This window comes from Bufo bufo, chromosome 5, assembly GCF_905171765.1.
Source record: "Bufo bufo chromosome 5, aBufBuf1.1, whole genome shotgun sequence".
Taxonomy (NCBI): domain Eukaryota; kingdom Metazoa; phylum Chordata; class Amphibia; order Anura; family Bufonidae; genus Bufo; species Bufo bufo.
In genome coordinates, this window is record NC_053393.1 from 251,310,116 (window position 1) to 251,324,918 (window position 14,803).

General features: G+C 42.3%; 1 protein-coding gene across 1 annotated transcript in view; it reads left to right on the top strand.

Annotated features, from left to right (window-relative positions):
- CLPTM1L (CLPTM1 like) overlaps positions 1-14,803 on the top strand; it is a 102,760-nt gene that overhangs the window by 55,617 nt on the left and 32,340 nt on the right. Inside the window, exons 9-10 of the mRNA XM_040432482.1 lie at positions 543-627; positions 12,555-12,658. Coding sequence (XP_040288416.1) covers positions 543-627; positions 12,555-12,658 — 189 coding nt within the window. The remainder of the gene's footprint in view (positions 1-542; positions 628-12,554; positions 12,659-14,803) is intronic.

Below are 14,803 nucleotides of genomic sequence, written 5' to 3' on the forward strand. Positions count from 1 at the left end.
TGCGGTTTTGTACACTTCCACTGTATATGTGTGTGCGGTTTTGTACACTTCCACTGTATATGTGTGTGCTGTTCTGTACACTGCCACTGTATATGTGTGCGGGGTTTTGTACACTGCCACTGTATATGTGTGCGGGGTTTTGTACACTGCCACTGTATATGCGTGTGCGATTCTGTACACTGCCACTGTATATGTGTGCGGGGTTTTGTACACTGCCACTGTATATGCGTGTGCGATTCTGTACACTGCCACTGTATATGCGTGTGCGATTCTGTACACTGCCACTGTATATGTGTTTGCGGTTCTGTACACTGCCACTGTATATGTTGTTAATGCCCATGTTTGGTTCTAGACTTCTTTATATGTTAATTTAAGAGGTGTTATTTTTGTCGCTGAAAATAAGGCTTTATAAGCAAAAAAAAACGTCTCCTAGATTCCAAGGAAATTTGTCAAGCCCTGCCATAATAGCCTATTGAAATGATGCCAATCTTGAAATATGATGTAATTTAATATCTGCAATATGTTTGTTTTCTACATTGCAGCTTTTATTTGATTTTCTTGCATTTAAAAATGACATTAGTTTTTGGAAAAAGAAGAAGAATATGGTTGGGATGTCAACAAAAGCAGGTATGGTCACTATTTCTGTTAAAGTGGTTAATTTCTGATAAAATACCATAAAAAAATCAATGGGTTTTTCATCATTAAAGTTAGTAAATAATTAAAATGCTATATTAGGATTCCAGGGCTTGTCAAGAGTCTAATGAGATTTGACTTCTGTCACCGGGTCTGTGATGTCTGCTTTATTAGATAATTGTATTCTCTATGAAATAACAATTCTGGAGCATCTTTTGTTTTAACTGCTAATCCTCCTGAATATTTATTAATAATTTGACAGCAGGGTGTTACTAAAGGGTGTGTCCCTGTGAAGTCTGAATGGACAGTGTGAGAGTATGCTGTGAGACACCCCCAACTGGTCACATCCAGTTATCAGTGTATTTGGAAACATGTAGCACAAGTAGCAAGTCTGGCCGAAATCAGCTACTGCAGTCTGAATGTTCTCCTGCCTGCAGCAGGCGTCATGGCCGGCAAGCCTCTGCTGTTTCAATAATGCCGATCGCGATATTTAAAGGCTTTAGATGCCGTGATCGCGGCATCTAAGGCTACTTTCACACTAGAGATTTTGTTTTCCTGTATTGAGATCCGTCATAGGGGCTCAATACCGGGGAAAAAACGCTTCAGTGAACTGAACAGAACGGAATGCTCCAAAATGCATACCATTCCGTTTAGTTGCGTTCCCATACCGGAGAGAAAACAGCAAGATGATGTAGTTTGCTTTCCGTCCCGGGGACGGATCCGTTTTCTCTGCCACAATAGAAAACGGATCTGTCCCCCATTGACTTTCAATGGAGTTCATGACTGATCCGTCTTGGGTATGTTAAAGATAATACAACCGGATCCGTTCATAACGGATGCAGGCGGTTGTCTTATCAGTAACTGAAGTGTTTTTGCTGAACCCTGCCCGATTCAGTTAAAATGCTAGTGTTAAAAGTAGCCTAAAGTGTTCGCGCTTCCGGGCATCCTACCAACATCCCCTGCGGCCAATGAGGATGTCAGTAGTTGCTTTGAATGTGCTGGGTGTCGCATAAGAGACCTCGAACATTCATGCTGCGATTCTTATTTTGGCCACCAGATGGCAGGCCAACATAAGAAATGAGCAATAGACAGTAATAAACAAATTTTAAAAATACATGATTGGTCAAAAATAAAACAGATTTTGTAGGCTCATATATGAGCTTCAAAATCATTACAAAAAATTAAAAAAGTTAAAACATATATAAAAAATGTAAAAAATATAAACGTTTAAATCACACCACCCTTTCCGTATAATAAAAAAGAAATACCTAAATAACAAAAAATCAAAACATCATGTGTATCACTGCGACCGAAAACGCCCGTACTATTAAAATTTAAAAATATTTTTTCAATACATCGAATGTCAACGGAAAAAAGGGTCAAAATGGCCAATTTGCCATTTTTTCATTGTTTCTCTTACCCAAAAAAATATAATAAAGTGTGATCAAAAAGTCACACACACTTTTGATCAATAAAAACTACAGATTGTCCTGCAAAAAAATGAGCCCAGACACAGCTCAGTAGACATAACTATAAAAAAGTCATGGGGGTCAGAATATGGTGATGTAAAAGAAAAATAATTTTTTCAACGTTTAGGCCTCTTTCACATGGGCGAGTTTTCCGCGCGGGTGCAATGCGTGAGGTGAACGCATTGCACCTGCACTGAATCCGGACCCATTCATTTCTACGGGGCTGTGCACATGAGCTGTGATTTTCACGCATCACTTATGCGTTGCGTGAAAATCGCAGCATGCTCTATATTGTGCTTTTTTCACGTAACGCGGGCCCCATAGAAGTGAATGGAGCTGCGTGAAAATCGCAAGCATCCGCAAGCAAGTGCAGATGCGGTGCGATTTTCACGCACGGTTGCTAGGAGACGATCGGGATGGAGACCCTTTACACATAATACAGGAGGCAGGTGCTGGCAGCAGAATCGCATAGCCGGCACCCTGCCTCTGATAGGGAGCTGCGATCAGCTGCAGTTAACCCCTCAGGTGCGGCACCTGAGGGGTTAACTGCCGCTGATCTTCTGCCAGTACCCGCCTCCTGTATTAAGGGTTAATTATCATTGGTGGCGCAGTGCTCCCTCCCGCCCATCCCATTAAAATCATTGGTGGCACAGTGTGCCCGCCCCTCTCAACCCCCCAGTATTAAAATCATTGGTGGCAGTGGCCACAGGGTCACCTCCACTCCTCTTCATTGGTGGCAGTGGCAGCTTCTGATCGGAGCCCCAGCTGTGTAATCCTGGGGCTCCGATCAGTTACCATGGCAGCCAGGACGCTACTGAAGCCTTGGCTGCCATAGTAAGCTTCCTGCTGCTATGTGCACAAAGCACAGGGCAGCAGGGACAGTGTGAGGTCGGTCCTATTCACCCTGATAGATCTCTATTAGGGTGAATAGGACAAGGGTTGAAAAGATCCCAGGTTCTGGCCCCTAAGGGGGGAAATAGTTATTAAATAAAAAGTGTAAAAAAAAAAAATTTAAAAAAATACCAAAATATAGTATAAATGACCCCCTTTCCCAATTTCGCATATAAAATATATAAACAATAAATAAACATATCACATGTTGCCATGTCAGAAAAGTCCAAACTATTAAAATATAAAAAAAATCTATGCGGTGAACTCCGGAACAGAAAAAAAAATAATAAAGCTGCGCGATTCTCCATTTAAAAAAAAAATCGGAATGCACGTGGCTTTTTTTGTTTATTTTTTCGCGTGGTATCGAATGGTATAGAGCAGTGATAGGCAAACTGCGGCTCTCCAGCTGTTGCAGAACTACAACTCCCAACATGCAAAGACTGCCTACAGCTTTCAGCCTACAGCAGTGCATGGTGGGAGTTGTAGTTTTGCAACAGCTGGAGAGCCGCAGTTTGCCTATCACTGGTATAGAGTATCGCAATACTTTTTTATTCGAAATCAAATCAAAAATTTGTTATCGCAACAATTCTACCCTGTACACTGCCACTGTATATGTGTGTGCGGTTCTGTACACTGCCGCTGTATATTTGTGAGCGATTCTGTACACTGCCACTGTATATATGTGTGCGGTTCTGTACACTGCCACTGTATGTGTGTGCGGTTTTGTACACTTCAACTGTATATGTGTGTGCTGTTCTGTACACTGCCACTGTATATGTGTGCGGGGTTTTGTACACTGCCACTGTATATGCGTGTGCGAAAAATACATGATTGGTCAAAAATAAAACAGATTTTGTAGGCTCATATATGAGCTTCAAAATCATTACAAAAAATTAAAAAGTTAAAACATATATAAAAAATGTAAAAAATATAAACGTTTAAATCACACCACCCTTTCCGTATAATAAAAAAGAAATACCTAAATAACAAAAAATCAAAACATCATGTGTATCACTGCGACCGAAAACGCCCGTACTATTAAAATTTAAAAATATTTTTTCAATACATCGAATGTCAACGGAAAAAAGGGTCAAAATGGCCAATTTGCCATTTTTTCATTGTTTCTCTTACCCAAAAAAAATACACTGCTCAAAAAAATAAAGGGAACACAAAAATAACACATCCTAGATCTGAATTAATTAAATATTCTTCTGAAATACTTTGTTCTTTACATAGTTGAATGTGCTGACAACAAATTCACACAAAAAATAAATATGGAAATCACATTTTTTAACCCATGGAGGTCTGGATTTGGAGTCACCCTCAAAATTAAAGTGGAAAAACACACTACAGGCTGATCCAACTTTGATGTAATGTCCTTAAAACAAGTCAAAATGAGGCTCAGTAGTGTGTGTGGCCTCCACGTGCCTGTATGACCTCCCTACAATGCCTGTGCATGCTCCTGATGAGGTGGCGGACGGTCTCCTGAGGGATCTCCTCCCAGACCTGGACTAAAGCATCTGCCAACTCCTGGACAGTCTGTGGTGCAACGTGACGTTGGTGGATAGAGCGAGACGTGATGTCCCAGATGTGCTCAATTGGATTCAGGTCTGGGGAACGGGCAGGCCAGTCCATAGCATCAATGCCTTCATCTTGCAGGAACTGCTGACACACTCCAGCCACATGAGGTCTAGCATTGTCTTGCATTAGGAGGAACCCAGGGCCAACCGCACCAGCATCTGGTCTCACAAGGGGTCTGAGGATCTCATCTCGGTACCTAGTGGCAGTCAGGCTACCTCTGGCGAGCACATGGAGGGCTGTGCAGCCCTCCAAAGAAATGCCACCCCACACCATTACTGACCCAATGCCAAACTGGTCATGCTGGAGGATGTTGCAGGCAGCAGAACGTTCTCCACGGCGTCTCCAGACTCTGTCACGTCTGTCACATGTGCTCAGTGTGAACCTGCTTTCATCTGTGAAGAGCACAGGGCGCCAGTGGCGAATTTGCCAATCTTGGTGTTTTCTGGCAAATGCCAAACGTCCTTCACGGTGTTGGGCTGTAAGCACAACCCCCACCTGTGGACGTCGGGCCCTCATATCACCCTCATGGAGTCTGTTTCTGACCGTTTGAGCAGACACATGCACATTTGTGGCCTGCTGGAGGTCATTTTGCAGGGCTCTGGCAGTGCTCCTCCTGTTCCTCCTTGCACAAAGGCGGAGGTAGCGGTCCTGCTGCTGGGTTGTTGCCCTCCTACGGCCTCCTCCACGTCTCCTGATGTACTGGCCTGTCTCCTGGTAGCGCCTCCATGCTCTGGACACTACGCTGACAGACACAGCAAACCTTCTTGCCACAGCTCGCATTGATGTGCCATCCTGGATAAGCTGCACTACCTGAGCCACTTGTGTGGGTTGTAGACTCCGTCTCATGCTACCACTAGAGTGAAAGCACCGGCAGCATTCAAAAGTGACCAAAACATCAGCCAGGAAGCATAGGAACTGAGAAGTGGTCAGGTCACCACCTGCAGAACCACTCCTTTATTGGGGGTGTCTTGCTAATTGCCTATAATTTCCACCTGTTGTCTATCCCATTTGCACAACAGCATGTGAAATTGATTGTCACTTAGTGTTGCTTCCTAAGTGGACAGTTTGATTTCACAGAAGAGTGATTGACTTGGAGTTACATTGTGTTGTTTAAGTGTTCCCTTTATTTTTTTGAGCAGTGTATAATAAAGTGTGATCAAAAAGTCACACACACTTTTGATCAATAAAAACTACAGATTGTCCTGCAAAAAAATTAGCCCAAACACAGCTCAGTAGACATAACTATAAAAAAGTCATGGGGGTCAGAATATGGTGATTTAAAAGAAAAAAAAAAATTTCAACGTTTAGGCCTCTTTCACATGGGCGAGTTTTCCGCGCGGGTGCAATGCGTGAGGTGAACGCATTGCACCCGCACTGAATCCGGACCCATTCATTTCTACGGGGCTGTGCACATGAGCTGTGATTTTCACGCATCACTTATGCGTTGCGTGAAAATCGCAGCATGCTCTATATTGTGCGTTTTTCACGTAACGCAGGCCCCATAGAAGTGAATGGAGCTGCGTGAAAATCGCAAGCATCCGCAAGCAAGTGCAGATGCGGTGCGATTTTCACGCACGGTTGCTAGGAGACGATCGGGGTGGAGACCCGATCTTTATTATTTTCCCTTATAACATGGTTATAAGGGAAAATAATAGCATTCTTAATACAGAATGCATAGTACAATAGCGCTGGAGGGGTTAAAAAAATAAATTAGACTCGCCTTAATCCACTTGCTCGCGCAGCCCGCCTTCTTTTCTGTCGTCTTGTTTGCTGTGTACAGGAAAAGTACCTGTGGTGACGTCACTCCGGTCATCACATGGTCCATCACATGATCCATCACCATGGTAAAAGATCATGTGATGACCGGAGTGACGTCACTACAGATCCTTTTCCTGTACACAGCAAAGATGAAGACAGAAGAGAAGCCGGGCTGCGTGAGCAAGTGGATTAAGGTGAGTTAAATTATATTTTTTTTTTTTAACCCCTCCAGCGCTATTGTACTTTGCATTCTGTATTAAGAATGCTATTATTTTCCCTTATAACCATGTTATAAGGGAAAATAATACAATCTACACATCCCCGATCCCAAACCCGATCTTCTGTGAAACCAGCCTTACATTTATTTTTACACTATTTGGACATAAAAACTTGTACATATGGGGTATTTTTGTAATCGTACTGACCCAGACAATGAAGGGCATGGGTCAGTTTTGCCACAGACGAAACACCTTAGGAACAAAACCCGTAAAATAGTGGCAGAATAGCGTTTGGAATTTTTTTCACTACTTCCTACTGCATTGTATGCCATAATTAATGGTGACATTAGAAAGTACAACTTGTCCCGCAAAAAATAAGCTCTTATACAGCTATGTGAACGGAAATATAAAAAAGTTATGGCTCAAGGAAGATAGGGAAGTAAAATGTAAACGCAAAAATCAAAAAAACCTCCGGTAGTGAAAGGGTTCAAGAGTAACTAAACCAACAATGTTTAATATAATATCCCCAATGCCCTAAAAAAAACTATTTCTAGTGTACTTTATTAATTTAGTTTTTTTCTTACTCTTCTCTGTACCTAAAGCGCACCATACCCTGCGCTTAAACTCAGTCCTGCATGTCAGCTCTTAGCTTAGTCAAGCAGGCAGAAGCAGGAGCCCGTTCCGCTCAACTAATCCTGGCATAGTACATGGGTACAGAGTTCCCATGTGCTATGCCAGGAGTTAGTAAACCTCCATCGGACAGGAGCAGCAATATGTGCTCCTGCCCGTACTCATAGCGCTGCCGCGGCCCCTTTCATAAATTTCACAGCCAGTAATCCGTACCCACTGAGCTGTCAGCGGTGTACGGAGAACTGACTTTTAAGCACACAGTGAATGGTGAGCGTTAGGTAGTGAAAAGAGTAAATAAAATACAAAATTAATTAATAAACTATATTAGAAATAGTTTTATTAGGGACATCAAATAAAAAATTGTTACAAATGTTTAGTTACTCTTTAAAAAAAAAAAAAAAAAAACAATCTCTGGAGTACTGACAGGTCTTCATTAAAGGGTTTGTCCCTCACGTTTTCCATAGGCCCCCAGGTGGCCGTACTTGGGACATGTTCGCATCTGTGGCATGGCTAATCTGGCACAAATGAAGCTGTCAGATGTATAAAAATCATTGCATTCAACCGTTTTTGTCTGTCCAAAACCCAGCATTTATGCTGGAAAGCGGCAAGATCACCGCCAGACCTCATTATAGTCCATGGGGATCCAGCCGTGGACTGTAGAATCTGGCAAAACAGTCTGCCGGATCCACTGCCGCATATGCTAATGTGCCCTTATGAAAACAGCCTAGTGGACCTTCGCTCTGCTATTTCCATAACACCCATTTTAGTGAATGATAACTACACAAACAGCATAGCAGAACAAGCTTTGCTGTTTCCTTAAGTCCAGGAGATGGGACACCCCCTTTAACTGGGTCCCACTGAGTACTGTGCTATTACGGTTTGATAATAGGCACTGAGATGGTGCAGACTTGGAAGCTGTGATACGCTGGCACCCTGCTCTCACTGATTTGATAGGGGATGACTCCTATCCCGGCAGTTTAACTGTCCTGATGCCAGGGTTAGTCAGAGGGGACGAACGTAGTTATGCAGTGCCAAGTAGTTGTTATGGCAACTGAGGGGCTACTGAGAGTCCCACCCCTTCCATGTCACAGCACCTATTACATCCTCCTCTGGAAGGATTTAATAGACTGTTGGTTTTATCCCTATACACTATAATACAGTATAAGGGTCCATTCACATGTCCGCAAAATGGGTCCGGATCTGTTCCGCAGATCCGGACCCATTCATTTTCAATGGGGCCGCAAAAGATGCGGACAGCACACAGTGTGCTGTCCGCATCCGCACTTCCGTTCTGCAAAAAAATAGAACATGTCCTATTATTGTCTGCAGACACGGACAAGAAAAGGCATTTGCGGACCGCAAAACACTTACAGACGTGTGAATAGACCCTTATACTGTATAGTTCAAGTAAACAAGCCGGTTCAAAAGGCGATTAAAAGAGAGTGTCCAAACTATTTAAATATATTGTTATTTATTATGCAGTGTGAACTCCGTAAAAAAAATCCCTAAAGTTAGAATTGTTGTTTTTTCAATCCCTTTGACTCTCAAAAATAATTGAATTACAAATGGTTGCATGTCTGATAAGATTGTAGGATTTCCCTGTGGGACCTGGGAGGAGAGGGTGTCCCTATATGCTGATGACATGTTAATATATTTGGGCAATGTGGAACAGTCCTTAGGTCCTGTCATGACACTTGTACGGGAGTTTGGAGATAGGTCTGGTCTCCGTATAAACTGGGATAAGTCCACTCTCCTACCGTTAGATGAATCTGCTATGACTCTCCTCCCAAAATCTAGCCCATTGCAAATTGCGCATCAGGTCAAGTATTTGGGGATAATAGTTACAGCAAACCCTAACAGTTATATTAAACTTAATATAGAGCCGCTTTTGATCACAATGTTGGATAAGATTAAGGCTTGGTGCAAACTGCCGCTATCTGAAATTGGGAGGAGTAACCTTCTTAAAATGATTCTCATGCCCAAACTCATGTATCTCTTGCATAATTCCCCGGTATGGATTCCTCGCAGGATATTTATAAAAATCGATAGGTTATTTAGGAATCTGATTTGGCGCCATAAAAAAGCACGGATTAGACTAGACACTCTGCAGAGAGGGAAAGAGGAGGGTGGGCTCTCAGTCCCGAATGCATGGTTCTACTACATTTCGGCCCAATTGCAACAGCTGAGGGGATGGGGGAGGATACCGGGGGACGTTGCCTCAGCCAGACTGGTGGCACACATTATTGGTCCCAATTCTCCGGTGGCTTTATTGGAAAATAGTGGAATTGTTGGCAAGCTGACAGGGCATCCCACACTTTTCATGATGCACAAGGTTTGGCAGAAATGTCGGGAGCTGTTATCAGTAAAAGGGTTTACACAGTTTTCCCCTATATGGAAAAATCCGCACCTTCCTGAACTATTCCAATTAGATGGCTTTTCACCCTGGGAGCGCAAAGGAGTGAGGTATTTATGTCAACTACAGAGTGTTGGTGTCTTTAAGTCCTTTGAACAGTTTAGGCTACTTTCACACTTGCGGCAGTGTGATCCGGCGGGCAGTTCCGTCGTCGGAACTGCCCGCCGGATCTGCCGCTGACTGAAAGCATTTGTGAGACGGATCCGGGTGCGGATCCGTCTCACAAATGCATTGCAAGGACGGAATCGTCTCTCCGCTTGTCATGCGGACCGACGGATCCGTCTTGTACATTTTTTCACATTTTTACCGATCTGCGCATGCCGGAACGACGGATCCGGCATTCCGGTATTCTGAATGCCGGATCCGGCGCCAATTCATTCCTATGGGAAAAAATGCCGGATCCGGCATTCAGACAAGTCTTCAGTTTTTTTTCGCCGGAGAGAAAACCGTAGCATGCTGCGGTTTCCTCTTTTGCCTGATCAGTCAAAACGACTGAACTGAAGACATCCTGATGCAAACTGAACGGATTACTCTCCATTCAGAATGCATGGGGATAAAACTGATCAGTTCTTTTCCGGTATAGAGCCCCTGTGACGGAACTCTATGCCGGAAAAGAAAAACGCAAGTGTGAAAGTAGCCTAAGAAACGAATTTGGTCTCCCACACACGGCCTTCTATCAATTTCTGCAACTACGGCATGCCTTTCAGACACAGGCTAACTCTGTATCATTGAAATGTACTATGGTTCCGTTGTTTCAGCAACTTCTTACAAACAGCTCCTCGAGCGGTCTGATATTATCTACCTACAGGAACTTGTATGTGAAATCACTGAAACAAGACGTTTTAGCAGTTAAATCTAAATGGGAAAGTGAGGTAGGGCCGATCACAGAAGAGCAGTGGAAAGCGCTTTTAGCGCTCACTCCGCAATTGTCAGTCTGCGAGGGGCAGCGTATGTCCCAGCTGTTTTTAATACACCGGGTGTATAGGACTCCAGAGTTTTTATGCCGGATAGGTGTTCGGGAAGATGCGGATTGTACTAGATGTGGCAGGGGCCCTGCATCCTTGTTACACATGTTCTGGGATTGTGCGGAGCTCCGGAGCTTCTGGACCGCGGTTCTGGCCTCAATAAAAGAAGCATTTAATATTACGGTTCCGCCTGGACCGAGAACATGTATAGTCGGGATATTAGACATCAAAAATCGCCATCATGGTCTGGGAGTACAGCGTCTGTTATTTCAAGCTAGGAAATTGATAGCCAGATATTGGCTTAGACCTCAATCTCCGACTAGGGGAGAATTTCTCAATAGGATGTCAGATATACTACACTTGGAAAAAGGTGTATATGTTAAAAGACAACATGTAATGAAGTTTAACAAAATATGGGAAAATTGGGAGAAATTTAGGATACAGTGTCCGGACTAGCTTCCTTTCTTAATTGGGCTTTGTGGTGGGTAGAAGCAAAGTCCTTGTTTGTTTGTGCTTTCTTTCTCCTTTATTCTGTCTAGTTTTGGATGTATGCTGTCTGAAGGTGTTTAGTACGATATAGGATGGCAGTGTACTGGCATGTCAAACAGATAGGAGAAGTACACCAATGGCTATTCTTTTGAAATATTAATAAGGTAACAGATTTTGGAGATCAGACCCGTTCCATCGCTCGGGTAGTGGGGGGGGGGGGGGGGAATTGGGCTTTAGTTGGGTAGGGAGGGATGGTCTTTTGTCTATAAACTATATTGGATGGGAAATTTGATTTGTACAAGGTATGCTGTATAACTATAGTACTTGATCTCATATACGTCTTCTACTATGCTTGATGATACATAGTGTACTCATGGAATTAACTATATGACCGATCATGTAAGGCTTTGGTACTACTTTTATTATCTGTTACATGTATACTGTGCAGACTATTTTCTTTATCTGTATTTTTTGTGATTTTCAAAAAAAAGTCAAATAAAAATTATCTGATTTAAAAAAAACAAATGGTTGTATGGATCCCAAAGTATCAATCAAATTTGTAGATTGTGCTGAAAAAAATTAGCCCCCACACAGCTCCAGCAGCAGAAAAATTAAAAAGTTTTGGGTGTCTTAAAATGGCGACGGCAACGAAACAGAACAAAAACTATATAAATTTGATATTTCCGTAATTGTACTTGCAGAATAAAGTTATACGTTAGAGACTCCCCCTCTCCCCCCCAAAAAATAAATACATCTAGTCACACAAATATTACTGTTTGTACGGCTATGCTGATAGGAAAATAAAGTTTTGGCTTTTAAAATGCGGAGATGAAAAAAAAGACCAGCAAAGTGAATGAGAGCCAACTGCGCAGGTGCTGCTGCCCTCTATTCACTTCTATGGGAGTTCTGAAAATGGCATCCGGTGGGTTTCCGGCATAAATGGCAGATTTCTCCCGGAATAATGCAGCCGTGTTTTTCCAACAGAAAGCTGGAACACATTACCAGCATTACAAAACAGTCATAATGCATTATCCCCTCTTAGCAAATATGTAATTGTCATCTTGTTTGGTAAGCGGCAGGTGATGAGAAGCCTGGGGGGGTTCACAGCTGCACACTGTCTCTAGGGTGTACATACTAGCGGGTACAATTGCACTCAGTAAATGCCCCCTTAGGGGGACGTACACACAGTTGATTTTATAGAGGAATTTTGGCGCCGACAGCTGTGACAAAAATTTCACAGAAAACCCACCAGCAGCCACATCCTTTCTGCCTTTCTATTCATTTCAGTGGCAGGAGCGGTGGCTTAAAGTGGCCCTAAGAAGGCCCTCTGTAGTTCCATGGATTGTTCCACACATAGTCAATCTTACACATTGTCTGATATATCTGTTTGGATATGTCCCTTTCCTAATAGGCATATTGACTCAAAAACCTTCCAGTGAGTCTCTGTGCCTCTATGGGGTGAACTGTATTTTACTAATCACTGAGTCATTTTCGTTTTCTTTGGCAGTATTGTGGCGTTGCTTTAGTACTGTGGTAATCTTCCTTTTCCTTCTGGATGAACAAACCAGTTTATTGGTATTAATTCCCGCTGGCATTGGAGCTGTAATAGAGGTCAGTATTAATCTTTAACATATTTCTTTAAGCTAATAACATGGTCATTTTTGTTGAATGTTTTCATGTGATTTAGTGAAGTATGACAATTTTGAAAATCTTGGTAAACGCAGTTTAAGGAGCCTTAAATGCTATGGACACCTTCAGAGGCAATTTATGATTGCATTTTACTCATTTTTGGCAAAAAAAAAAATTGTCAAAGGGTTAACAGTTTTTCCAGCTGTGTTACTGGTACTTTCACTTTGTGCTGGTCATCTAATAAACCTTATCTCTAAACTAATAAGAGGTCATAAACACTTATTTAAGCCACGTTATTATCAGTAAGATAAGAACTGAGCTATAATCGTGTTCATGAGGTCAGAGAGCATAGATGTGAAGTCCGTCTGCTCCTGGTCTGACAGAAAATCCAAAGGGTGCTAGTAGACCATGTCAGCTCTGTACAAAAAAAGTACACCATATTTTTAATAAAGACCAATTAAAAAAATATATATTTATTAGCTCAAAATGAGTATAATGCTATAATAAAAAATTTCCCCCAAAGGTGTACATTTAAAGAGGACCTTTCAGATTAAAAATGAAGTCCAATTTGCAGGCACCACCTTACAGAGCAGGAGGAGCTGAGCAGATTGATATATACAGTTATAATGTGGGAAAAGATTCACTATAGCTGCTAATTATTTTTATATAAATCCTTGCTAACTGAGGGCTTAGGAGTCCAGAGGTTGGTATTACTTGGCGATTGACTGCTATCTTTGCATGCACAGTTATACAGGAAAGGCTGCCAGTAACGGAATAGAACTACCTGGCTTGGCTTCTGAGCCCAAAATGAGGAGATTTAAATAAATTACAAGTTATACTGAATCTTTTCCCACAAAATTATGTATCAATCTGCTCAGCTCCTCCTGCGTTATAACCTGCTGTCGGCAGATTTCGATGGGTTTTCTTTAAAATATTCTTCAAGGGATATTCTGATTAGAACAAGTTATCCCCCATCCATTGGATGAGGGTCAACTGCTGGGACCCCTCAACTTATCATGAGAATGGAGAGTCCCATGCCCCCTGTTTAAAGGGTAACTGTCATATTTTCTGTAATTGCTAGTTTATTAGAGCTAGGCATGTACACCTGAGTTAGTCTGTCACTGTCAAAAGATCTGTAATTACCTTATAATAACAGCTTTCATTAATGTCCTCTGTCCCTTTCCACTGCTTCCTTAAAAGACGGTTGCTATGTCTTGTCTGTCTCTGGCTAAGAAGACAGGAAGATGGAGGGGCTGTCCTTCACATTGCATGCCTGCATTAGGCTTCACTGTGAGGAGGCATGTCTCTCAATAATCCAATCTTATTGGCTGGCAGGGAGCTGCTGGCTACAGCAAGTGTGTATGGGAAGTGAGGGAAAGCAGGTTTGGCCTCAGAGAACTGGCAGAGGAGCCATCTTGAGAAGGTCCTTATATTGTAAATGTTTAAACAGACGTAACTAAGGGAAAAACTCAAAGAAAACAGTGGTATGTGAAGAAACTAAAGATTGCTTTATGCATAATGCTGCTGCAGCAGTAATATATGCTAAAATAGATTATTTTTATGAAAACATGACAGTTACCCTTTAAATGGACCAATGGTCTACCATGCTCACCACCACAGTTCCATTCAATGCCTATGGTACTGCTGGAGACAGCTGAATACAGCTGAATACAGTGCTGTGCTATCTTCGACAGTCCCATTGAGACTAAAGGAGTGCCACTGCACATGCCCGACCTGCCGCTTCATTCATACAGCATTCTCGTGATTGGTAAGGGTTCCAGCGATCAGACCCCTACTGATCTAATAGTTAAAGAGGACCTTTTACCTCTCCTGACATGTCTGTTTTAATAGTTTCATGCATTTCCCATGTAATACAAATTATGGAACATCTATTCTTATGACTCTATGATGGGCCATTCCTTTATTATTTCTACTAGAAGTTATAAATGAATTGCTATTAGCCTTCAGTAAGGGTACAGAGGGGAGGTTACCAGTTGGGGGTGTGTACCTGTGCAGCAAAAAAAATGCACCACACGGATATGCCACTGACTATACTGGCTAGTCATAAATGCAGATATTAAAAGCTGAGACTTTCGCCAATATATTCCTGTCAGTAAAATATCGGAG